The sequence below is a fragment of the Molothrus aeneus genome, chromosome 12 (assembly GCF_037042795.1).
Source record: "Molothrus aeneus isolate 106 chromosome 12, BPBGC_Maene_1.0, whole genome shotgun sequence".
NCBI classification, from domain to species: domain Eukaryota; kingdom Metazoa; phylum Chordata; class Aves; order Passeriformes; family Icteridae; genus Molothrus; species Molothrus aeneus.
In genome coordinates this window covers 3,467,807-3,493,744 of record NC_089657.1, presented here as the reverse complement: position 1 = coordinate 3,493,744, position 25,938 = coordinate 3,467,807, and the positions used below count along the sequence as shown (strand labels likewise).

General features: G+C 43.7%; 1 protein-coding gene across 2 annotated transcripts in view; it reads right to left on the bottom strand.

The window, feature by feature from the left end:
- Window positions 1-25,938, bottom strand: part of PDZRN3 (PDZ domain containing ring finger 3) — a 130,635-nt gene that overhangs the window by 25,291 nt on the left and 79,406 nt on the right. The window contains exon 1 of one of the 2 annotated variants that reach the window (XM_066557953.1): window positions 4,963-5,065. The exons of the other annotated variant lie outside the window; for it this stretch is intronic. Within the exon in view, the coding sequence (XP_066414050.1) occupies window positions 4,963-5,031 (69 nt within the window). The 5' untranslated portion in view covers window positions 5,032-5,065. Of the gene's footprint in view, window positions 1-4,962; window positions 5,066-25,938 lie in introns of those variants that run through there. 2 annotated transcript variants of the gene reach the window in all.

Below are 25,938 nucleotides of genomic sequence, written 5' to 3'. Positions count from 1 at the left end.
CTTTAATGGCCAAAATATCCCTCTAACTTCACAATAAAGAATATCTTCCAGAGAAATCCTAACAGAGGCACTGCATTATTCATCATCAAGTGAAGAGGAAAATTTCAATTGCCAGTTTCTGGTAAATGTCTAATTAGGAAAGGGGACTTGTGAGCCACAGACAGGCGCCACGATCATTAAAGGGCAGTTTTCTGAAGATTATGAGTCTCCAGTCTGTCAAGCAGAGTTTTTCTACAGCTGAACTAATTCTGCAGCAGAAAACCCTGTCTAGAACAAAGCCCTTGGAATTAACATCTTGTTTAAGCAAACACATGACTACTTTGAAGTAAGTGTGATAGGTTCACAACTGTTATTGAGGTCGAGTTTAATGGCAGTGAAGTGACAGAATCGAACTTCAGTGCTAGTTTTAATTTCAGCTGCAGCACAGGCTGCACATACAGAGCACTTGAAGCCATACACTGTATTTCAAGTAGAGCAGCTCCCTATAATTGGCACCACCACTTTGGTCTTAACATGGAAAACTACTGAAATGTAGAGCAACTAATTCTCTGGCTGCCCAATTAAATTTGAGGGTGTGAAAAGCATATGTACAGAGGCAATTATTTCTGTTTTCCAAATCTTACAGTTTTGATTAGGTGGGTTTTTTTTTGAGCTGAATGTTTATTTTGGCAAGCTTCACTTTGGCCCTGCTTTAGGATAACATCATTGCTCAGTAGGTTTAAGTCTAGTTAGACTGTTTCCTTGAATTAGGCTTTCTTACTGATTGATTACTTTGGTCTCCTTTTCTCAAGTCCGAAGGTGCAAATGGAACTCTGATGGCAAGGGGGCCTGCACTGGGGATTAGCTCAGTGCAGCAGGTTTGTGTGGGAGTTCTGCTGGAGAACAGTGCCCTGCAAGCGATGCCACTGGAAGCTGCCAATGGAAAACAGTGTTGGCTTGTTCCCCATCACTGCTGACCTCTCATTAGCACACAATTTCTGCCTGACCTTGGTGCTTATATAACCTTGGCCACAGCGCATCTCAGTCTGCTTTGAAGCACAAATCCAGCTTGGCCACTATTGCTTTTTACCAGCACTGTCATTTTTCCATGTCTCAGGGACGTGCCAGGCTGGGAGCATGTGAGTGAGGCTTTCAAGTTCCCGACACGCTGCAGGATCATGGCAACAACTGTTTATTTATATATGAACTTTAGTATTTGTGAGGGGAGCCAGCTCAACAACCACAGAGCAGAATCTTCTGACCTCAGCTCAGCTGAGCCAAGGGCAGTGGCAACATGAGCTCGTTTCCTGCCAGCCTGTCCCCAGCCTGGAGGGACAGCCTGCAGGAAGGGGCTGGGCTCTCTGCTCGCCTATCTCAGGGCTCCTCAGCTGCAAGTGCCACTTTGGATGGGCTGCGCTTATGGTGTCTTCCCACTGGGTGAACTCCATCATCCTAAATCCCAGGGAACAGCTCTGAGCACTGCCCATGCGAGTTTAGACTCATCTGTGATTTAAAATTCTATGTTGACATCCTTGGGAATTGTTCCAGTGGAGGTGTCCCTGCCCATGGCAGTGGGGTTGGAATTACAGGATCTTTAAGGTCCCTTCCAATCCAAACCATTCTGTGATGCTGTGAGGATTCTGGAAAACACTGTGTCCATCTAGGAAATGATTTCACTGTGTTTTTACCTCCCATATTGTGGGCAATGTGTGCTTAGTGTGAAAAAGATACCAAGAAAGTTCTTTAAATTGCAGGCTTTAACTCTTTTTACTCTATTTTGCACTCTCAAAAACTCTATCTCAGATGATTCATTCTTCTGTAAGTTTCCTCCAATGGAGTTTACTTTTTGGTCCCTCAGGAATTTTCACACAAAGGGAAAAGCCCTGATTTCTGTTATTGTTTATGTAGGAGCTGATGGCACTGAAAAAAGCACATCAGAAACCTGGTGTTAAACACCCTCCCAATTTTCCGCTTTTCTTTCTTCCCCCTCCTCCTTCCCATTTTCACAACTTTTAGTAACTTCTGAAGAAGATTTCCAATTTAACCAGACACCCCAAAACCTAATAGCGTACATTACTTCATTTAATATGCTGCATTCAGCTGGGAAGTAAACCTTGGGACACATCTAAGATGGGATAGGCAGCCCCACTGCTGCCACACTCATCAGTGGTGACACCGCTCCCACCAAGCTGCCACAGCCCCCTTTGTATTTGGAGCACAAAGCATTGATATGCACAGCTACAACAGTCTCTAATGACGAGGTGTCTTAATTTGGTTTTTATGATGTGATTAAAGGTACAATAAGGTAAGTGCTCAACAAGAGGGAAGACCATTGTTCTGCATCATTAAGCTCACAGCGGCCCAAAAAAGAAATTGTAGGCAATGTGCCAAAGCCCTTAATGAAGAGGATCTCTTTGAATTATCTATGGATGAGGAAGGGATAAAGTCTGAGCCCTGGTATATTTGATCCTCTTTGTGCTCACTGTTAGAGGACTTACAGAGCCAGCCGTGCTGGACCTTCTGGAATTGTAATTTATGGAAGCATTAATTTCCCAGCCACACTAAAGCTCTTGGCCTAATAGAGAAAGTGCAGTTATGTGCTATTATTAATTCTTTCAAGTGTCTCCTGAATTCCTACATCTAGGAATCATGAACCTTCAAATAATAAGGCTAAGGAGATTTATTTGTAAGGATGCTCAATATTCCTTAAAATCAAGTTATGTAAATTTTGTCTAACTCAGATTTCTTAAAATAGCAATGCCTTCTTATCACATGATATTAGGGTTACATGGATGACACAAAAAACCACTCTAAGAGACATTTTCTACTGTTGGCAGATTTTGAAACTTTTATCTTCTATATTCTGTAATTTTAAATGGCAGTGATCCTTCATTTCCCTCACCATGAAATTTTAAGTGATTGCTCTTGTGTGTAGGTTACATGAGGACGTATTTTTATAGTTGTAGTGACATATAATTATCTGGATGTGCTCCATAAGCTATAGAATTCCCTCCTCCTGTCTTGCGAAGGAGAGAAATCAAAGTAGACCCCTGTTAAAATAATTTTGCAGTTATTTATATTCTAGAATAATCAGGGATTATAGTCTTAAATAATTCAGGTTTTGCTATGTTAGAAATCCCAGTTTTACAGGATTACACGCACCTTTCACTTCTGTGGAAATTGAGGGTATTCCAACAGTGTTTCCCAAAAGAATTCCGTACTTCATGAGGAGCCCTGGGCACTCACACAGGCTGCAGCACTTTGCATATTGACAGAATCCTAAAGCCTAACTCCTGCCAGGGATCTGCACCTGCAGCCAGCCCTGGATAGTTCAGTCATCTCAGATATCAGCAGGAACTGTTCCTGGGACTGATTTCAGGACGTGTATTTAAAGAATGCTGTCCTGCATCTGTTGGGAGATGTCAGTAAGTTGCAAAGGTTCTCTGCCACTTTCCCTTCGCAACAAAAATTGAGCAAGCCCCTGAGCAGTCACAGCGTTCTGATCGGCTGCTGTCTGTCTGTCCTGGTTGCTGCACTCCCGAACGTGACTCACTGACAGTCCCCAAACCCAGACCGCACAAAACTTGTCAGGACAAGGAATTTTTCCCACAGCCACTGCTGTGTGTGAGCAGAGCATTCACACAGACCATGCCTGGCCCCAGGTGTGCTGCTGCAGGCAGCACCAGCTTCTCAGTTCAGAACACTGGCCGAAGAATCTGACTACCTCCCTGTAAAATTCCTGCCCCCATCACATGCACAGCAGCTTAGCAAGTGGAAGTGTGCTGGTATAAATAGAAATGACAGTCAACATGTCTTTCTATTTGCTCCCACAGGTTTTTTTTTATTCCTCAAAGCGTCAGCGTCCTTTGGGCGAGCGAGCGAGAATTAGATCACAACTACGTGGTTAAAATTTAATCACTTCCCCACTAGCATAACACACAGGCCACATCTTTTATTCACTTTGTTGTCAGTGCCATCAGGATCGGGGATCAGCTGCAGGTGGGGAGGCAGCAGGACACGGGACTGCTGAGCAATTCCCTCTGCCGGCAGCACGGAGCAGCGCTGGGAATGGCACCCAGCGCTTGTCACTGCTCCTAAACCACCTCAGGAATGGCAACGGGGGAAAAGTACAGCTCGGAGGATCTGGGTAGTGTCTGTCCATCCGGTCTTGGTACAGACAGCCCAATCCACCTTCTCTGCACTGACTGTGAGTGTATATATCTATGACTATTCCCAGGGAGATCTGAAGGAACACATCCTGAAACCTGGCCATCACTTTGCAGGGCTCCATCACCCTACCTCAGTCCAAACTCAGTGACAGAGTAAGGAATTTCAGAGGCGCACAGAAGAAAAGGCAGAATCAGGAAATAAAATCTTTGCAATAGAGGTTGATGTGTTCACACACTCACAGAAAACTTCTCAGAAGGTTCATATGAGTAATTTGGTACACAAAGATTTGTAGGGCAGTGGTTTTAATCCGTTGTCAAATCTGTTAGCTGGTGTTTTTACAGAGCAAGGTGCAACAGCAACAACAACTAGCTATAAACTCTCAGTGACAGGCACTCAGACCAGACTGAGCACCAGGGCACGCACTGCACACAAACAAGTGGCTCCAGGTACTTGTAAACAGGTACAAAACCTTCCTTATGCATCTTTTCCACTTGTGCAAGGAGTGTGTGACCAAGCCATGATCCTTGACAAGGAATTTAACCTAATCTACACTGGAGAAATGAACACAGTCTTATTTAGTGATGAAAGTTTTGTGAAAAGTTTAATGTATAAGAGCTGCATTTAAACACCTGATGTTCTGCACACGTGAATGGGAACACACAGGCTAAAAACATAATCACTATCACACAGATTTCAAACAAGGCAAACTCACTTTCATTTCCAGTTCCTGACATTCTAACTTCCCTGCCATTAACAGTGGCCACAAACCTAAAAGAGACCATTTCCTTCCAGAAAAGAAATCTAATTCTTTACCTGACAAACTTCATACAGCAACTTGTACTGCTCTTCTGGCTTCTGCAGAGTGCACAAACTGCACCCCATGTTTAAATTCGAGCGGCAGAAAGGATCCTCCTTATTCCCCCGAGCAGCCAGAGCCGTGCCTGTGGCATCCAGGTGAGGCCGGAGGTGATGCTGCCAGGTGATGCTGGCCCCGCAGGTGATGCTGAGGCGGCTGCTGCCGGCACTGGCGGTGGCAGCACCGCGGAGCTCTGCCCGTCCCCGGCTCGCAGCTCCCTCCCTCTGCCTCTCCCGGCTCCCAGGCACGGCTATATACCGCCACTCATGCATATTAATCAGCTCTCATTGACTATTCATAACAGACAGTGATACACAAGCTATAATTGCCAGCTATGACAGCTGAAATTTCTCTAATTAACAGGCAAGTGCTTCAGTAGCAGGCATAATAAAGGACACTAACAATTTTGTAAAGCATTTTGTAGCAATTACAAATAAACACGACTGCGTTTTACTACGGTCCCTCAGGATAATTCTTCCCACATTTCAGCAGGCTGGGAGCAGGGTTTAAACGTAAGGCACAGTGAAATGAATGTCGTGGTGCAGAACTCAGCCAGGGTGAAGTTGAATATGCTCAGCAGCATTTATGTCCCTCCCGGACTGTGGTGCTATTTGAGAGCCTCAGTTTTACAGCAGCAGCTGACTGAACTGAGTGTTTAACAAGCACAACAGAGAAAGGCATCTCTGTCCCTGAAAGCCTCCACAGCCTGGCTGCAGAGCAAAGATATATGTGAATGTATGTGGATTTAGGGGAAAAAACAAACCAACAAAAAAGTGTCTTGTATTAATATAAATTAACTTTAGATTAATATGTACTTCAAGTGAAAAATGGCCATTTATGCTACTGACTCCCATTGTGTATTTGAGTGGTGTAAATGACAGCTTCACATATTAGGTGTGATATTAAAAATATAAACTTTATGAGATTATAAAAATATGTACAATAAAATCAGCATGGCATTTATGAGTACTCAGCATTTGAGAGTGTAGATCTGCATTAAACCTGCACCACAGATGTAAAGGATAAGACAGCAGTGAACTGCCCAATGAGCTAGAAAAGTACTCGTAACTCACAGGCTTTATGGATATTTTCCAGTCTGTGAGAAGCACTACCTTGCCTTGGGAGTGTGGATTGACCATAATTTTCCCAGTTGTTTAAGCATTCAGAAGGGGCTGCATTTTTATAACCTCACTGCAACTCACTCTGCCATGAAGAGGGTGACAGAGCAGCCAGGAGTGGGAGCAAGGGTGCCATTCCCTCAGGAACTGCAGGGACAGCCTGGATGCATCCTGGCCATGCTTATCTGACTGGTTTTGACTATTTGCTGAGTGAGTTTCTGTGGATCACAAGGGAAGTGTTGTGCAAGGACCATCTTTCCTGGCCAAACTCTGCACACAGGTGCTTGCTGTAGGGATCCTGTAGAACACTCTGCTCTTGCTACAATGGCACTGACTCACAGTTTGCATTAAAATGTTCACTACTGCAATGCAGTTCATGCTTTAGCACAACTTTAGTAAACAGAGACTGACAAGAAAATTTGCCTGCCTACAGAAAGAAACAAAGAACAGAAAGAAAGGAGACCTCGTTTCAGTGGTGTCCAGCAACAGGACAAGGGACAATGGGCACAAATTGAAACACAGGAAGTTCTATCTGAATATGAGAAAAAATTTCTTAATTGTGAGGGTGGCAGAGCCCTGGAATAGCTGTCCAGAGATGCTGTGGACTCTCCTTCTCTGGGGTTATTCAAAACCCACCTGGACATCATCCTGTGCAACCTGGTCTGGACGAGCCTGCTGTGGCAGGGGGGTTGGACTGGATGATCTCCAGTGGTCCCTGCCAATCCCACCTGTGAGTGAAACCCCTGCCCAACACCCAAAAGAAGTAGGAACTTTATCCCTGAGCTGTTTCCCTGTTGAGAGAACTGCTGCCATGGTGGCAGAGGTTGCAAGGCAGAGGAAGCCTGGATGTTACTGCTGCCCTCCCAGCATGATTCAGGCTATCCCTGGTCAGATATGCCACTCAAATACTGCAGCTTTTCCAAAGCTGGTTGACAGCCAGTGACTGTGGATCTTGAACAACTGGAAAATTCTTGCATGAGGGGATTAGTGTTCCCTAAGAGCAGAAAAAGATGATGACGATAAGGGAATTAAATAAGAAAACCTCAGACTCTATGGAAATTGCAAAAAAGTTTATGGCTTTGGTTAGATAATTTTTTGGTTAGGTAATTTGATTAAGCAACTTGAAGTAGAGCTTCCAAAAATGTTGTCTGTGATTTTGGTTTTCTTCTTAAATGCAATTAAGTTTCTTCTCAAATACTAGATGCCATTTAAATAAATGTTAGTGTTCTGTTCAGGTGGCTGAGGTCAGTCAGGATTTTTTTGTTTTTTAGGACTAGCAAGCAGCTGGATCTGCTTAGAAATAAACCAGAAACATGTGGGATATTTAATTTCCAGTTTCAACGGAAACACACCTATTTGTTATTTCCCTATAGCAATGTGATAGACTGCAGGAGATAATGTTTCATCTGATTCAGAAAGATAATCCCTAAATCAAGCCAGGAGAATAAGCCCAGCAGAAGACTTGTTTTGATGTGTGAGTGGAGGGTCCCATAAATGTGATGTTTGGGATTCTCCAGCTGCCATGGCCCCTGGTAAATGAGCTGCTCTGGAGCCAGGCCAGTGCCCATCTCACTGGAGATATTTCCATTGTTCAAATATAACTTGCATCTCCACTGTTCATCTCATAGGCAAAAATAGTAGCACTGCCTCGGGTCAATATAGACTGGTTTTTACAGCACTTTGCCAAACTTTAAACATTTGGGCTGCAAACTTGTGTTCTGGGCTTTGTCCAGTGCTGATTTCTGCCTTTAATGGTACACTCGAGCTGAAGTTTCAGTCATTTCCAAGAGTAAGATTACAGGGTGAAAAAACAGTTTGCCTGTGTTCTGCAATTCTGGATGCTTTCTTTGAGAGGGGTTTCAGTATCAACACAATTTGAAACAAGAATCTGAAGTTTGGCACCGGGATGGTTTGCGCTGTCCCTGTGAAATCTGCTAAATTTGGTCAGCTCCTCCCGGGCTGTTGCAATTTGTGTGTTCTCAGCACAAAGTCGGTGCAGGCTTCCAGTTTAATTCCTGAGAGACTTTAAAGGAGTGCAGTGAGTGGTGCCAGGCCTGAGGAGGCCAGCTCAGTTTCCTGGTGGCTCTTTGTGAGGTGGGAGGATGGATTCCAGGAACAAAGGGATGCTCTCTGTGCTCCTCACCCAGGCAGGGAGAGCCACACGAGCTGCTGGGATGGGCTGGATGTTAATTTTGTGACTTCTTAAATAACATATTGACCAAGGAAGCCTTACAGGAGCCCTCATCAGCACCTGCTGTACCTGGGGCAGGTAAGCCCAGGCTTCCCTGAGCAGGCGGCTCGTCCTGGGATCTGTCACCAGCGCTAACGATGTGCCATGTGTGGTCTCGCCAGGGCCACAGATAATGAGCTTAAGCAAATGGACGGGCAGCGCAGGGTTTACATCACGTGTAATGGGAATGTTAGAGTGGTCCCAGCTGAATGTGAGCAATCCGGACTGAATGGGAAGTCAGCGAGCCAGCTGACTGGGAACAATAGGAAATAGCCTTTGAATACACAAGGTGCCAGCGAGAGCTTTCATTAGCATTTATCTAGATTACTCACTGCCTGCCCGCCTGCGTGTGACCGCGCCGGCAAAATCCCCCTCGCCACAATACCTGGCTCCGACTATCAGACACATTTGCTTTTGTGTCCGGGAGCTAATTCCCAGGGAACAGGAGAAGGTGGGAAGCAGCCAGACTGCCACCACAAAGGGGAGGGTGCTGCTCTTGTCCCCAGGTCCTGGACAGACAAGGAGGGAACGCTGCCGCACACCCCGGGCTGGGTTTGCTTTTTGGACGTGTCTCAGCTTCAATTTGCAGCCTCTCGCCTTGCAACTACAAACCTAATATATATATACATATATATACAACAAATCTGCAGTTTCAATGTTTGATTTATTCCCTGATTAAGGCTGCCAGGTGCTGGCAGGTAAGGGCAATCCACAGGAGGCTGATGCACTTCAGGTGTCCTGCCTGTCTGCACGGGATGCTGAATCAGAATAAAGGGGGAAATGAAGCACTCATGAGGGAGCTGCACCCTGGAGGGGATCATTATTAGGGAACTCAAAGGCTAAAAAGCACTCTCTGCCAGCTTTTCAAGGGTAGGGACTGGCTCTGCCAAGGGTTGGCTCTCGGACAGCAGTTCCCACCAGCGAGAATAAACTCGTGTCCTTTGTGCGAGGAGCAGATGGCACACAGCTCCTGCTCGGAGCTGGCCACACACCAAACCCAGCTCCTAATGCTGGAGTGGCTGCCTGCGATAGCACTGATGGCTTGGCATTGTTTATTTTGTTTCTTTAAATGCAAGTTGGCTTTCCTGCTCTGCAGTAACTATTTAACACTGTATTTCTGTACATATACTTAGCAAGTTCTGTTTAAACAAGTGATTCCTATTTAAGCAGCGTGATTAGGGAAGCGTTTGCTTAATGTATCAATACTTTAATTACTTTTCTTGTTTTTACAAATATTTAAGACTTGTGAGAAACAAAAGCTAGGAAAAAGAACAGCTGTGACTTTATAAATAATTCTTGCTTTGGTGTGTTAAATAAACAGAAGTCATGGAACTGTACAGATTATGGTTACCCAGAGCGGTGTGAAAGAGAACTGTGTTACACAACCGTACTTCAAAGTTAAGTATCTGGGATTTTTCAAAGTGTGAGAGGTGTTTTTTAATTATAACCATTGGGTTACCTTTATTAAAGCTCGAGTGCCTCTGCTGGGAATGTGTTCAGACTGAGTTCTGTTTCTGTGTTTATTTGAAAATGTTCAATAATACAACCCACTGATAGCTGTGAAGCGTTGGGTTCTTAATAATACATGTAATTAGTGTGGATCTAATTTAAAAATACCCTTCTGAAAAGTTCTTTGTTGAATATGTGAAAGCAAACCAGGGTTTTCTATGGCATCGTGCAGGCACAATAATGAAATACACACTCTAAATATAACAGCATAAAGATCTCAATTCTGGTGGGGTTTTTTTGCATGTGGGCATAGCAATCTGCCTATGCATTGGAAGCTTCAAGACAGAGCCAAAATATTTAAACTAAAACATACCACAAGAGAGGATGTGAAAGCAAATGTAAAACTTTGGCTTTATTCCCATCAGTTAATGCTGAAGTCTTGAGATCCTTATTTGCTCCACTTAGCATCTCTGAAAGAGTTCCAATCCTCAGAAGTAACTTAAATGAAATGATACTTATTGTTAAACTGCTGAAGGAAACTGCTCTGCCCTTGAAGCTCTTTAAAAGTCCAATATCTCTGTAATTTATGCCACTTGAGGAAGGCCGTGGTGCCTCAGGAGCATCCCTGCACCATCCCTGTAAGCTCTGCAGGGCCAGCAGATCCAACACTATTGTGTTAATTCAGTCTCCCATGAAGCAGAACGATGAGGTCAGAATAGGGTAAATAACTGTTTAATATGCCACTGAGACCTTGTGGTGGGGAGAAGCAGGAGAGCTGACCTATGGACCAGGGAACTCCTCCTCCTCCCCTGGGCTGCCCCTCTGGGTGTTGATCACAGCCATGCCAAGAGGTCTTGGCCAAAGCTGAAGACAAAAGGTGATCCCTGAACCTGGGGATGTTCAAGCTGGATTTACAGCGGTGACGCTGGGAGGGAAGGGGGTGAAACAGGGTTTGGGTGCCGAGGCCGGAGGATGAACTCATCAAAAAGGGACTGCTCTTTCACCTGAGCAGCTCCAGCTCCAAAACCACCAGCTGCCAGCCCAGCAAAGCCCAGCTGAGGGAAGGACCTGGAGGCAGATCACACTCCTCATCCCTCAGCTCAAATCCCCCATCTCTTTTCCATTCACGGCACAATAGAGGCAGCCACTGTGAACCACAGAGCCAAAAGTACGGAAGGCTGGCGAGGAAATGAGAAAATCTGATTATAGGCTGGATTTGTGTTCTAAAAGCTTCTTCCCTGATAGCTGAAACCTCAGCTTCCTCACAATAAAGCATCTTTGATTTCCTGGTTTTGATGCTGCAACAGCCAAACTAATCTCTGTAATTTTTTATGGGTTATTTAACTGGACAGCTTCTATTTAAGAATGACAAATTTAAGCTTGCACAAATTGTCACTTTTTACATGGTGAAAAGTGCTGTGGTTATTGTTAGCAGTTACAAGAATATGCAATAGCAAATTAGGTAGATTTAAAGGAAGAAAGTGGGCAATGAAAGTACGGGAGTGTGGAGTCAAATGTTAGTTCTACACTTGTGTTTATAAGGTTGACATGCTCGCAAATCTGAAATTACTTACAGAGCATCAACCCCCATTTTGATTTTGCTGCGAAATATCACTTTAGAGAGACAGTATTGGTAAGCACAGACTGCTCTGAGTGATGGTTATTTCAAAATAAGAACGTTTTCTGTAGAAGTGATAATCCCCTTTTAATAATCTCAGAGCACGCCAAGTGATTCGGTGGACTTGAACGCTGCATAAAAACTATTGACACAGTACTTCATCTTTAAAACTGATAGACACGTGCCCCAAAAGCTAATAAAGTTCATTCTAATACAAACGAGGAAGTAAAATAGTATATCATAGCCTGTGATGGCTTTGGCTCCTGATCATATAACTGTAGCCCAGGGACAAAGAAAATTGAAGTGATTTAGAAAGGTACCCAGTAGGATATATCTGATATTAGGCAGCTTGCTGAAGCAAAACAGTAATGTCAGAGAGATACAAAGGTGTAAAATCCATTTGACTGTGTCCAAGTGCTTCTGCTCTCTGACCTTAATGTCTCCAGATGAACTCCCCTTAGGGTCAGCTGAATAATGCTTAATAACCTATGGCCAGAAACTGCCAAGACCTGCTAAGGATCACAGTCTTCACTTTTGTCTTTTAGCTACTGTATTCATATTAAGAATTTTAAGCCATTTCTATTTGAAGAGATATTATCTTTCAGTTTTTACTGCTCCACACTTAATATGAAACAGAGCAAAACAGGAATGCCATCTATGGTTCATTAGGTTTTATATTAACCACCCGATGAAAAGAATATGTGGGAATATTAAGTATTAATGGTAAATGGCAGGACTTGCTTATCTGTTTGCCTTTGTTTTCATTTCTAGGTTCAGGTGGACAATGAGGGGTTTGATTGCTAATTCTCAGCTAGAGCTCCTGTGCAGGGAAGGCCCAGGAGAGGAGCAGACCTTCAATGAGACAGGATTTGAGTCTTTTAGGAACAAAGGAAATGTAAGTGCTCATTTCTGCCTTTGAAGTTGGGAGAGATGGGCTCTCACTGAAGGAGACTGGCATCAGCTCCAGAGCTGGTGTGTGTGATGGATTCCTCTGTGGGCTCTCAGAGGGGACAGCAGGGACTCTGCTGGGGACGTGAGGCAGCAGCAGCAGAGTCTGTGCTGCAGAACAAGCACAGCAAAAGCCGAGCAGGTGTGCGGGGTGGGAGCAGAGGAACAGAGGGAAACAGGGACTCTGGGCTGGCTGCAGTCCAGAGCCAGGCTGTGTCTGTGCTGGGAGCTCACCTGTGCTCTCACCAATCTTGAAACTCTGGCAGGATACAGCAGGTGGCTCAGGTCCTGCCCAGTGCACATTTCCATTGTTTAGCTCATGAAGCACACCAACAATACACAACAATATTTGCTTCCCATTTATCCTCTTTGCAATGTAATCTCACCAGCCCGTGGAATTGCAGCGATGCTGGTTCATGTCTCATTTCATTATAAAATCAATCCTATTGCAAGAACATTGGTTGGATAAAAGACACTCTAAGTATTAATGCCTTCTCTGACACAAGAAGGACACTTTTCATGCTTGGCTCGTCTTGAACAAGGAATTCTGGTTCAATGAGGAAAGTCAGAGAAGGATTTAGGCTGGAAAAGACCTTTGTGGCCATCAAGTCTGAGCATTAATCCCTGTTGGAAGGCACATAATTCCCAGTTTTGTTCCTTCTCCAGGTCACATCACCTGGCTTTATCTTCAGTGGCAATGGAAGTGATTTCCACCTGTTATTACCAGTGTGTTTCTGGGAAGCCCTGTGAATCAATGTTTACCTTAATGAAAGACATAAATTACCCACATTGGCTCTTGTATTGGCCAACTGCATGGAGTTATCCCACAGCTGTACCTACTCTGACATTTCCTCCTTTAAAATACACATTCTGATCAGCAGCATTGATCAGCCAGCATTGAAATGAATACACAGATATAAATATTTGATAAAAGAAAAGGCAAAGTCCACAGGGAATCATAACCCAGAAATGATCATTCCCATCAGAAGACAATCACTAATCTTGTCATTTCCAGTGAAGCCTCAGAGCTGCTGGTTTTCCCTAATCCAGAAACTGCATTCCAGTTTTCCTGCAGACTGATGTTTCTCTGCATTTCTCTGCAGAAGTAAACCAACGTCCTTGATAGGAATTTTACAGACAGAATGGAAGTTAGACTACAAATATTAATTAATGAGATTATCTAGTAACAGACAAAATAAGTGGTTGTGTTTCTTTGAAAGTTGTTTAATGTGTGCAGAATTTTCATCCTGGTGGCTGCAGCAATGAACATGGGATGCAGAACTTGAAAGTTTGTGTGATTTATGGTGTGACTGTATTTATTTTAAATATTTTTATGGTTTGAGTTGCAGTTTGACTGTTTTGGGGTGTTAGGTGTAGATGGGAAATAAGATTTCAATGATATTCCTTATCCCCTGCCTATGCTTGCTCTCCTCTGTTGCTTCCCCAAACAAAAGGGTTCTGCAGAGAGCTGCACTTTCTTTTCAAATTATTTGGGTCTGTTCTGACCACGATGACAGAAAACTCAGACTCTGTCTAGGACACAAATGTGTCTGCACATACATCTCTAGAGGCACAATCTCATGGCTGGGGGGAAGAGACTGAGTTTCTGAGAAATACACCTATGAAAACATTAATTAAATCACAGATGAAGCCCAGATGATGGGGCTGCCTGCTTAAAACACTACATTGGTTGCCAGGATGATGATCAACACAATTTTCTGCGCTATTTAATTTTTTTTTCTATTTCTTGGCTGTAGTTAGAAGGTTATAAACTGGCAGGCATCTATTCCTAAGACTTTGAAATTCAAGTTGCTCTCTGCTTTCTTTGAGTTTCATGTTCTTAGCAGAAGAGAGAAATCACAATAATTACAGCTTAAAATAGTCTCATTTCATGGTGTGGCTAACAAGTGAAACTACAAGTAATGATGTAATCTAACATGTCAAAAAAGAAAATGAAAAGAGGAGACAGAAGGCAGGACGGAGCCGAGGGATGCGATGTGCCATGTCATCTTCTAATTAACTAACTGATCCTTTAAACTGTCAAAATCAGCCAGGAAATCCATGGCCCAGTGTCTTATTAATATTCATACTGGGCCATGAGAAGCTCTGATTCCAGTCCCAGTGGTTATAGTTAAACATTAAAATAATAATAATATTAAAAAAGCCTGGCTACCCAGGGCTGCAGGAGCACCCCATGGATGGGGAGATGCAGGCAGGGCACCCTGCTCCCCAGCTCTGCTGGGGAACCCTCCCAGGCTGATTTCTGGATTATCAGGAGGCTCCTATATTGGAAAAAAACCCAATTATTTTTCCTCTTGCTACGAGCTGCCATGTTGTTAATCACATTAAGCTCCACGTTGTCAAAGGAAAGAAGGATGCATGGAATGTTTTGCAACATGAGCCCATTTTTAATTTTGCCCACACCAAAGGAATATGCAGTTAATAAAGCCTGGTTGTTTGGAGGAATGGGGGAATTAATTTTGCCATGTAGGATGCAATTCAGGATTGTTTTTGCAGAAATCTGGGGCCCACAAGAAAAATAATCTTCCATAATCTTCTTATAATGCAATTATTCTCTTACATTTCAGCCTGCCAGTCTCTTCCTACTCCCACTAAGCAGTTTCCTGAACCTTGAAGTCTAAGGGAGCAGCTGACATTTGGTTTCTCCATTCATTTTCTGTTTAATTCTTCATGGCAGGACAATGCTTTAAAAAAAATAATAAAAATCCTCTCTGCTCTGAATTACATGGACTATTTTGGGGCCCACTCTGCCATAGACAGGGATGTGCCTGTGTGCAGCAGGAGATGGGGATGAGGAGGTAATTCAGCACCTTCTGAAGTCAAAAAGGAGTTTTGACATCAGCCTTTTACAATTAATTTCAAGCCCAGACTATTTTGAGGGCAGTTAATCCTGTTTTATTCTTGCCATTTCTAGCTGTGCATGGCATAGTGGAAAGCAATATATTATGTAGCCCTTTATAGCAGCATGATCAGTAAAGGAGTAGCTGAGCTGTAAATCACATGCTGTACCTCTCAATGAAAATTAATTAAATTGTTGGAATCTCATTAATTGATATCCTTTATTTAATTGATACACTAAAGGAAAAATATCTTGGTTTGCCCCCTATTTCTTCTGTTCATTCCCTGCCCTTGCCAGTTTCCTCTGATATAACTTTTTGCAGTCTGACACAGCACTCGGAGGAAATAAAGGCCACATTTCCCATCTCAGCCCCCACTGTGTGGGTGCCTGTTCCTGGGAATGAGCTGGTGAGGGTTGGATTCCCTGGGATTTTCCTCCTGCTGCTGGGGCTGCCCCAGGGATCCCCAAATTCCCAATTCCCTGGGATTTTCCTCTGCTGCTGTGGGCTGCCCCAGGGATTCCCAAATTCCCAATTCCCTGGGATTTTCCTCCTGCTGCTGGGGGCTGCCCCAGGGACTCCCAAATTCCCAATTCCCTGGGATTTTCCTCCTGCTGCTGGGGCTGCCCCAGGGATCCCCAAATTCCCAATTCCCTGGGATTTTCCTCCTGCTGCTGGGGCTGCCCCAGGGACTCCCAAATTCCCAATTCCCTGGGATTTTCCTCCTGCTGCTGGGGGCTGCCCCAGGGACTCCCAAATTCCCAATTCCCTGGGATTTTTTTCCTGCTGCTGGGGGCTGCCCCAGGGACTCCCAAATTCCCAATTCCCTGGGATTGCCCTCCTGATGCTGGGGGCTGCCCCAGGGATCCCCAAATTCCCAATTCCCTGGGATTTTCCTCTGCTGCTGGGGGCTGCCCCAGGGATTCCCAAATTCCCAATTCCCTGGGATTTTCCTCTGCTGCTGGGGGCTGCCCCAGCACCTCCTGCATCCCACCAGGACCATCCCAGCAGGTGGAATCTGGGCTCTCACCTCCCAGCCCTGGGTCAGCAGCCCAGGTTGTGGGGGCTGAAGGAACTTGCCCTGGTTTTCCCTCTGCCCCTGGAGCAGTGTCAGGGTATCCTGGGATGGCACCAGCACTGCTGCTCTGGAGTTCTTGTCTTTTTCCCTGCCCATGGACACACAGACCCTGGGGCAAGTCCTGCATCAAAACATCCACACTGTGACCACAGGGAGCTGGAATTTCTCTGGGACACACTCAGGGCTTTTTCCCCACCCCCCCAAAAAAAATTATCTTCAAGCAAAGCTATCAACCCAAATATTCATCATCTATTTAACTCAGTTGTTTAAGCTCTATTATGGATGAAAGGAAGGCTCCATTTAAGAAAAAAAAAAAATTAAATACTCCAAAGTGTCTATCAGCCAGGTTACATCAGGCACTGAACTGCCAGACCACAAATCTTGAATATGTTGATGCTAAATGTCTACGAGGAGCATATGTTATGGATCAAAGAACACACTGATTAATCCAGCAGAGACAAAAGTCTGTCACTTTGGTCATGGTGCCATGATACCACAGAAGACAGCACTGAGGAAGCACATGAAGAGAGAGCAAATGCCAGTGAGAGAATGAAAAGAGAGAAAAGGAGGTTAAAATATAAAATCACACTTTTATTGGGTCAAATGCTCTCACCTAGAGATGCAGTTTCTTAATGCATTTCCTATTTAAAAAAAATAAAGTTCTCAGGATTTTGGGAGGATGTGAATTTCTATCTATTTCCCTGCTATCATTTTATTAATACAATTTTACATTAATTCAAGCATAATTTCTCTAGTGAAATTTATCTACCTGAGGCTGTCTATTTACATTGGTACATCATGAGGGAGCAGGAATCTGGAATCACAGCAATGCATTCTGAGCTGGGCTGTTTTTCTCCAGCAGTTTGTCACTTTATTTTGCATTTCTGCCAAGCAGTTCAGCAGAGCAGTGTCTTGTTCATGTGTAGTTTTACTTCAATCCTTCAAATGAGGTCCTAAAGTAGAACACACTCTTTGTAAAATCTACTTGAAAGCAGAGGAAGACTTCTTCCTTTTTAGTATTTTAAAGTATTTTTCCATTTGGTATCACATCCCTATATCTGGTATGTCTTCCCTAAAGAATGTTTCAGAAAACCTTTCCCATAACTTACAAAGGAACACTTATTTCAAACATTTTCCGTTCAGTTTCAGTGTTTGTTTGAAAGTGTTTCAAACATTTGCTTTCTCTGCATTCATATCTTCTTCCTCACTGTAGCATTTAGTTTTTAATTAGAAATGGAGAAGGAAACAGCTTAGGAAAATGAGACTTTCCCAAATTCAAGCTTTAATACTGAAAATATTTCTTGTTCAGGAGGTAACAAAGCCTGTGAGGATCCCCTGCTTGTAAACTGGGGGATCTGTACACAGATTACATTCAGGGCCACCTGATTTTCTGGCAAGAATGGGATTCCCAGCACCCTTTTTAGCTTCCAGAAGAGTCTGTGGTTGAGCTCTGCTGCAGGGCTCCCGGCCCTGCTGTCACTCAGGGCTGCTTTAATGCATCCCCTACATTTTGACAAGGTGGCCACCTTCATCATCCTAATATCCTGTCCATGCATGTGCAGTTGGCTAAATTAATGTGAAATGCATGAAGTAGGTTTCTCAAAAGTAGCCTGTGAGGGGGTATATTAACTATACACGTTTTGTCACTTTTCCATCTCATTTGGGTGCAGATAAGTTATCAGTAATTGCAGACAAGAGATAGCTGTGTGTGAGTGGCCGTGCATATTTTATGCTGGCAATAGCTCCTTTTACCATGGTACCTAGCAAGCATGTCAGGCAGCACATGCACCCTCAATTTTACCTGATTTTATTGCAAAGTGATGCCTGGGGTTCTCTGAAGGAATAACCACGGCTGTATCCTGGAGATCCCTTTAACAAGCCACTGCTCACTTATATTTGTCCTCAGCTTGTTTTTCTGCATAATTTAAAAGGCAGCTGTCACAGCTACCTGCTGTCCAGCCTGAAACCTGGGCAGTGTTAAATAAACCTGACATTTGTACAGTGCTAAAGAAACCCCACAGTGATGGGGAGAGGCTCAGCCCTCTCCATGAGCCTCCCATTCCCAGCAGCCAGGCTGGGATACATGGAAAACCAACAGCAACAACTCATCACATCACATTACACTGCCAGAATGAGCAGACCTTCCCTCAGAGAAAGAGTTAAAGTTAATTGCATGGTAAAGACCATGAGATCAGAATCCTGGGACTCAGGAACTGATTTATGCACTGCAAATGTGTATATCCTTTGCAGAAAAGGCCATTTCCTGTTTAAAAATGTAGAAATACTTGATTAAACTCTGCGGTTCCCAAAGCAAACACATTACACTCTTTAGTCCATTAAAACTCTGCGAGCCCGTTACTCCTCGTGCTGTGATGGATTGATTGTGTTTAATCTCTCCTCCTTCTGAAGTTGTTTTCATTTCCTGCAGCCCCCTGCCCTCCCAGCACCAACACAGCAGCAGAGCATTCACTGGCCGCCAGCAGAGCTGATTAGAAACATCTATTGTCACTTGGACAATGTTTGTATGAAAACAGCTACATTTTATGAGTCATTATTATTATTGTTATTATTGTTATTATTGTCACAAAGCCAGGTGGAAGCTGGAGCGGGATGGCAATAAGGACACCTGAGCAGGCACCACTGAAAATTCTTATCTTCTACCATTAAATTAAGTCAGTGTCAGAAGGGTGGCTGATGCATTCAAATCATGCTGCACTGTATTACTGTAGGAAAAGCACTCTTTAGCTGAAGCTAAACACAGAGTAAACATGTTTCTTAAAGGGAAAAAAAGAAGTGGATTGTGACCTTTACTCTACCTGTCCAATAATAGTTTGCTATTTACCAAGAAACAAAGGTAAATACTATCAGCAGAGCAGCCTTCCCTGCTGTATTCGAAATACACAGGGGCACTGGTGCCGTCAGCCCTTTTCTTTCTCACACCTACTCAGGGACTTCTTGTACAGCTGAGACTCTCTCAGAAGTGTTAATCAGGCTGGTTCAAGGAATTTATGAAATAGAAACTCTCCCCGAGTTGGAGCACAGTGCAAAGCACTGGTGTGCAATATTAGAGTCGTAGATAATTAATTTCCTTAAAGATCAAGTTCAGGAATCTTTTTCTGTGGAGTTTCTGAGTCATTGCTCATTTCATGGTTTAGGGCTCTGTTTATCCTGAGATTGGTGAACACATACAAGCTTCTTAAAGCTGTTTTCCAGGTCTGTGATTTCCTTTCTCTCTGCCACTTGCACATTTAAAAAAATGTAAACTGCAGTATTCAAAAGTTCATCGAATTTCAAAAGAATGGAGTAATTTTTCAAAACCAGTGTGTGCTCTTGAAAAGGTGTAATACAGATATATTCTACTGTAGGCTATTTTATATTGAGAAGGGAAACTGCTTGGTGTTTGTTTTCACTTGAAGTGTTCTTAGGAGTGCCCACCCTAATTTCCTCATAGCCCCTTGTGTATGAATTCCATTGGGAACTTTCTCTAACAAACTTGGGAAAATGCTGATGGGCAGTTACAGACTTCATAACTCATGGAACTCTAAGGCTGGTGCTTTTTCATTTGTCTTAAGCACAGAGATCTACCTAAAACTCAGGATTTGCATGAGTGCTCTGTCAGCTCAGTGTGGTGATCAGGAGGCAGAACTAATGGGATGGCTCCTGAATAATTGCAGGAAATCTGAATGTGTGGTTCAGACATCAAGAACAGTAGTAAAGAAGTGAAGAATTACTGTTCTTCCAACAAACACATGGCTTCTGAGTGGTGGGAGGCAAGAATTGCTGTTATAACATATAATGCAGGCAGAAGTTTCCAAAAGGTGTCATGTTGGGATTTTTAAATGCCTAACATCAATTTAATTCAAAATGATGCCCCAATGGAAATGGGATTGTTTTATCTGTTAACTTATCTCCAGGAATCTGAAAAGCTTTGACTCATCAGTCAGGAATAGTTAATGTTACACCTTTCAGTTTTTGAGTAAATCATTTTTCAGATTAGTCTGACTGTGTGGCTTTTACAACTGACCATTTGCTGCAGAAAGTGAATCAACAGGAAGAAATGGTGTGAATTTTTCCTGCTGCTGTGGATATAGCTTTTTGGCTCCTCTGGTAATTACTTGGATCAGACCACAGGACTCGTGTGATTAGCCTGCAAACTTTGCTCTGACCTGGAAGAGAAAAGATTAATCTTTTTAATCTTTCCAAGTGTCACAGCACAGCCTGGCATCGTGCTCTTGGTCAGGGGGGTGATTTCTTAAGTCGCTCTTTGGGGTTAAAGTCTTGCTCCTGAGTTGCAATATGTGACTAGGGTTTAAGTCACTGTTATGTGTGATTAAGAGTAATTCTGAGCAATTAAAGAAAACAGTTCATTTGTGGCAGGTGGCAGAAAGATAAAGAAGATAATTACTCTTTTTAGCCATCTGTGTTAAGTGCCATTAGCAGAATTAAACAGGGATTCACCACTTTGAAATTTGAGGCAAAGTTCTTTTCCCTTCACTACACAATATAATATTGTTTGAAGTCTAATTACAAAAAAAAAAGAGTAATTTCACCCTGCTTGCCATGAGGTGCCTGTTTGTTAATTTTGTTAAAAATGTTGGCACTCCAAGATATGATAAATTGGACAAGTGCTTGTACTAAATGTCTTTTGAATTACGTGTTGGCTCTGAAAAGCTGTTCAACTTTGAGTGAGTTTATCCTGAAAAGCCCTGATCTGCAGTGATGAACTTCTGCTGACAGGAAGAAACATTTCCACCCTTCTGTCAGGTGTCTGAAACATCCCCCTGCCCTTCCCAGGTCTGCTGAGGATCTGAGCACTTCCAGTGCTGCTGGAGGGATCAGGCAGTGAGCAGTGCCTGGAAAATGTGCTGAGATGTAGGAAACACACATCACCAAAGCAAAAGAGGGAGCAGGGGAAACCTTTCCTGGAGGAACGGACACTCGGTGTAGGAATTCCTGCCCCCGGGAGCCTGCAGGGAGTGCAAACCAATCCTTTCTCTCTCCAGCTGTGTGATGATAGCACCAAGCACTGCTGGAAAGGAAAAGTACAATCCTGGAAAAGCACTCATCTCCCAAAGTATGGATTTTTTTTCCCATTTTTTCTGTTTTCTGGTAATTATAAGGAGGCTGAATTTCGTGACTATAGGACCTGGTTCATGTTTTACCTTCTGGTATTTATCAGTTGTGTCTGCTCTGTACTTTCACTTTGGATATTAGGATTCTGGTAAAATTCATGTCACACTGTCACCACACACAGACACAGCCTCAGTCACTGTATTAAGGTTACTCTGGAAAAATTGCTAATTTTTCCAAGTACTAATGAAGTTTCTGATTATAGAAGTGCTTGGGATTTTTTACAGTAAACTTTAATCACCAGTAGGAGTTTTCATCTTCACAGGATGATCCCAGCTAATTAATGAATCTTTCTTACTGATTAATACCAACTACATTTCATTTAAAAATGGATGGATTAGGTTAAGAGAATTTTATCAGGCTTTAATGACTGTAATGACCAATTATAAATTTAAGGGTATATTAAGATTCCTGTCTTGTGTGAAACACTTTACAATAGCATTTTTTCATAACCTGAAGAGGTGTTTATTGGCAGTCCTTGTGTAATTCTGTGCCAAAATTGGTCTTGAGCAAGGACAGAAGAGGACACCTCCAAGGACACCACAGCAGGGCTGTTCAGAAGGTGCTGCTCTCTGAAGGCAGCACAGGACAGGGATCTGACATGGGCTTTAAATAAGGAAGAGGTTCACAACCTGAACCTCAGTGATGTAACAGTTGTAGAAGAAATTAAGGACTGAGGATGGGAGCCCTAAAATCTCATTTATCTCCCAAGATCACTAAGAGAAATCACCAGGCCTTTCTGGAGCAGCACCTCCAGGTCTGCCAGAGGTTTTGATCTTTTCCTTTTTCAGCAGACCTGATATGAATGTCAGTCTGGGTGATTTCTGTTGGCAAACCTGGATTAACAAAGTTGCTTTTTGTTGCCAGGAAATACTACATGTCTCTTAGCCTAGTATTAAAATGGAAATGTAGATACAGACCTCCAGAGTCACCCAAGATTCCTTCAGACATCCATGCACTGGCAGATGGGATGCAGGGCTCAGGAGCACCTGCAGCACCTGCAGGCCAGTCCTGACTTTCCACAGTGCCTCAAATGCCACTGGAGTTGGATGTTGAGGCAGCAAAATCCCAGCTCTGGCATGGTATGGATGCTCCTGCCAAGCTGATCAGGCTGGGGGAACGAGCTGGGTTGTAGCTACATGAAGATGAATTAAACACACATTTACACAGATTAGATGTTATTCTGTATAAGGTTTCTCTTTTCTGTTTATTGTGCTTTGGTCTGTAAGTCATTGCACTGTTCTTTAGCTGGTGAGATGTCTTTGTTTGAAATAAAAACAATGTTTGCTATGGAGGCAATATAAGCATGTTGAATTCTAATGAGTAGGTTTATGTTAAATATACAGGACAGTAATTCAAATCTCCTCTGTGGACCAGACACTCTGGGAGTGATGTGCTAAGCCAGCTCTGCTGTGGAGCTGTGTGTCCTTCCCAGATACTTCTCCCTTCATTATTTCCTTCCTGAGCTGTGTTCTGGGACTGGTACAAAAGAAAGGAGTGGGAGGCAGAGATTGTGCAGGAGAACAAAAGCCCTTCAAATAACTCTTTTAGACACTTTTCACACTTTAATTGAATAAATTGTACAGAAAATCCTGTGTCTGTGGTATACAACTCCCCAGGTGCTCTCGGCTACCATATCCACAGCTGCTTATATTCAAACTAGGTAATTTAATACACTTTTATCTGTATATATTGAACAGTGTCTTTTAAAATCAAATGGCTGTGAATTTTGACTTGGAACAAAGCAAACACCCTGTGAAGGAACACTGCCTCCCTCCTTGGATGCTGCTGTTCATCTCTGAGTATCTGAGCACCATTAAAAAAAGCCCTTCATGCTGATGTGTAAACTCTGTTTTCAGCCACGGTGTAATGCCACTAACATGACATCCATGCACAAAAAAATGTATGGCTCATGGCAGTTGGCAAATCAGCTCCTGCCTGGTGCTCCCCAAGGGGAGGGATTCATGCATGAGGCTTCCAAAAGAAGGGTCATGATTCAGTTTGGCAGGGGCATAGCCTGGACACATTTTCCTTTAATTGCTCCTTGTCATGTGAGATGTGGTCCTGGGTGACACTGTGGCTAGAATAATACAGAAAATAAACGCTCGCTATCTCATCCATGCCAGAATCTCTAAATGCTCTGCTTGTTTTGCCATTGATCATTAAAGAAAAAATAATTAGTGCTGCATTTTCTCCCACTATTTCCCCCCCCCCCCCCCCACACTTCTGAGCCATGCAGGAGTCAACATAAAGGAATGGCAGTGCATGGAATCATTTTCCTGGCTGATCCCTAATCCTACAGTCAAACTGCTCCTGCCTCACTCTGTAACTTCATCAGCACAGGGAAGAGGGGCTAAAGATATTTCTGAAGTGTCCCTGTAAAGCCTGATGGCCAGGGGTGTCCTCCAGGTCCTTCACAGCAGGGAGTGCTGTAATTGTCTGCTCCACATCCCTCCCCTGAAGGGCTGCTCTCTGCTGAAGGCAGGGAAAGAAATGTGAACAAGATTTTACAAATTTGGCATATGGCAGAGCAACTGCAGAGGCTGGAAGTGGCTCAGCAGCTACAAACTACAGGGAAGAACATAATTCTGAACATAATGAAGCTCCTTCTGCACCTGGGCACCCTGCACACCAGGCTGGGTTTATTGGAGGTGCAGTTTTAGAGCTGGGGAGGAAGGAACTGCCTCTGCTCCAAAGGGAATTTGCTGGAGATGAGGAACATCACAGGGAGGGATGGGAATGTTCTTTTTTTGTACTAACACACAACTGAGATACATTCCCAGGTAAGACATTGTGCCTCCAGGAGGCAATGCTATGGTTTGCATATTATTGCATATTCTTACAGTCCCTTGGCTGGGCTCAAATGGGATAAACTGATATCAAACTGATATAAAATGATACAAACTGACCATGAAGGACTGCAGAGATTCCAGTGTCATCACTGAACCACTGGCACAGAAGTGTCCTGACCTGTTTGACGGCTGAGCTCTGCCAGGGAACACTGGCCTGGCCTTGGGGCAGAACTTGTGGGTGAGGGTGGCTGAGGGACAGGACCCTTGGCAGAGCAGCAGAGGGGACACTTCAGACAGCATGGGCAGTGACCCAAAATTCATCCAGAAGAGCCAGACCACCCTGGCTTGCCAACTGATCCTTTAGAGACACCAGCAAGGTCTTTGTCTCACTTGTCCCCAGTAAGCTCCTTGTGCAATTATCACTAAGACTGTGTCAAGTGTTCGAAGGAATCGCCCATTTAATTGTATGAAAGCAAAGGTTTAACCACAAAAGCTGCCAGGCACTCCCACAATTATCATTTATCAGCCAAACAGAATGTCCTCAGGTTATGTATTCATCAAATGGTTATTGATTTAAGCTTTGGGCATTTTACAAGATTAGAAATTATTACTTGTGATTTAAATAGTGTTTAGAGGACAGAAATCAAATAAAAACCAGTGTGTTTATAAAATGACAGGCTTTTATAAAATTGCACAACAGAAGTATTGTAGAATGGGAGCCTCCATCCAGTGCTTTGAAACTAAAGAATGGTCTCCATACACAATTAGCCAAGTATTAAAAACAGAGTGGGCTCATTTTTCATGTCAAGGGTGCTCTTCCCTGTGACTCTGTTCAGAGTATTAGAGAATATCAGGTACTCTGAAAATCTCTGGAATTAATGTGAGAACACAGAAACATGAAAGGCTTCTTCTCCTGCTTCTTCCTCTTCTCTTGTTCTAACAGTCTAATTAGCCAGAAACACTTGAAAAATGACAAAACTCTTTTGGTTTCATTTGAAGTGCAGACAGCAGCCGTGGGTTGGGTGTCTGGGCTCTGCTGGAGCTGGTGGCTGGTCACTCAGAGGGGCTGCTGGCAAATGATGAGGGAGATGCTCCCACCCAGGGCAGAGAGAGCCCATCATCCCACACAGAAATGCTGAACCCCTGGGCAGGACACAGCACTGGCTAGCTCTGTCCAGGATGGAGATTTAAATAAATTACCTGCTGAACTATGCCTCTGAAGCAGCTCAATCCCATCAAAGTAGCCATGCCCTGAAGGTGGAGCTGATCCCCAGTGAGGACATCCCAGGTGCTGAGGATGAGCCCCACCAGCCCAGGGTGTCCCTGCCCCAAACACCACCCCAGAGGGGCAGCCTGGGCACATTCCCTGCTCCCAGCCCTTCTGGAAGCTCACTGAGGGCTGTCTTTATAGACACAAAAGCTGTTCTCATTCCATGTTTTCCCTTGGCCCTTGTAGGCTTGGCCTCTCCAAGTGTGACATTTGTTTACAGGTGAAACGTGTTTTAAGTGAAGGGCATTTCTCACAGCAATTTGTCTGTGTCTAAAGAGCCTGGGGCAGGGGTAGACATTTACTTAAAGAATCTTTAGACGACTTTAACCAGGCCTTTGGGACCTCCCTAGTGACCAGCCTCTACCATGGCCTCCTGTAGCATTTCTCTGTGCTATTTCCTTTAATTGACTAACCTCAACTCTGGCTGTTCAAAATCACTTTA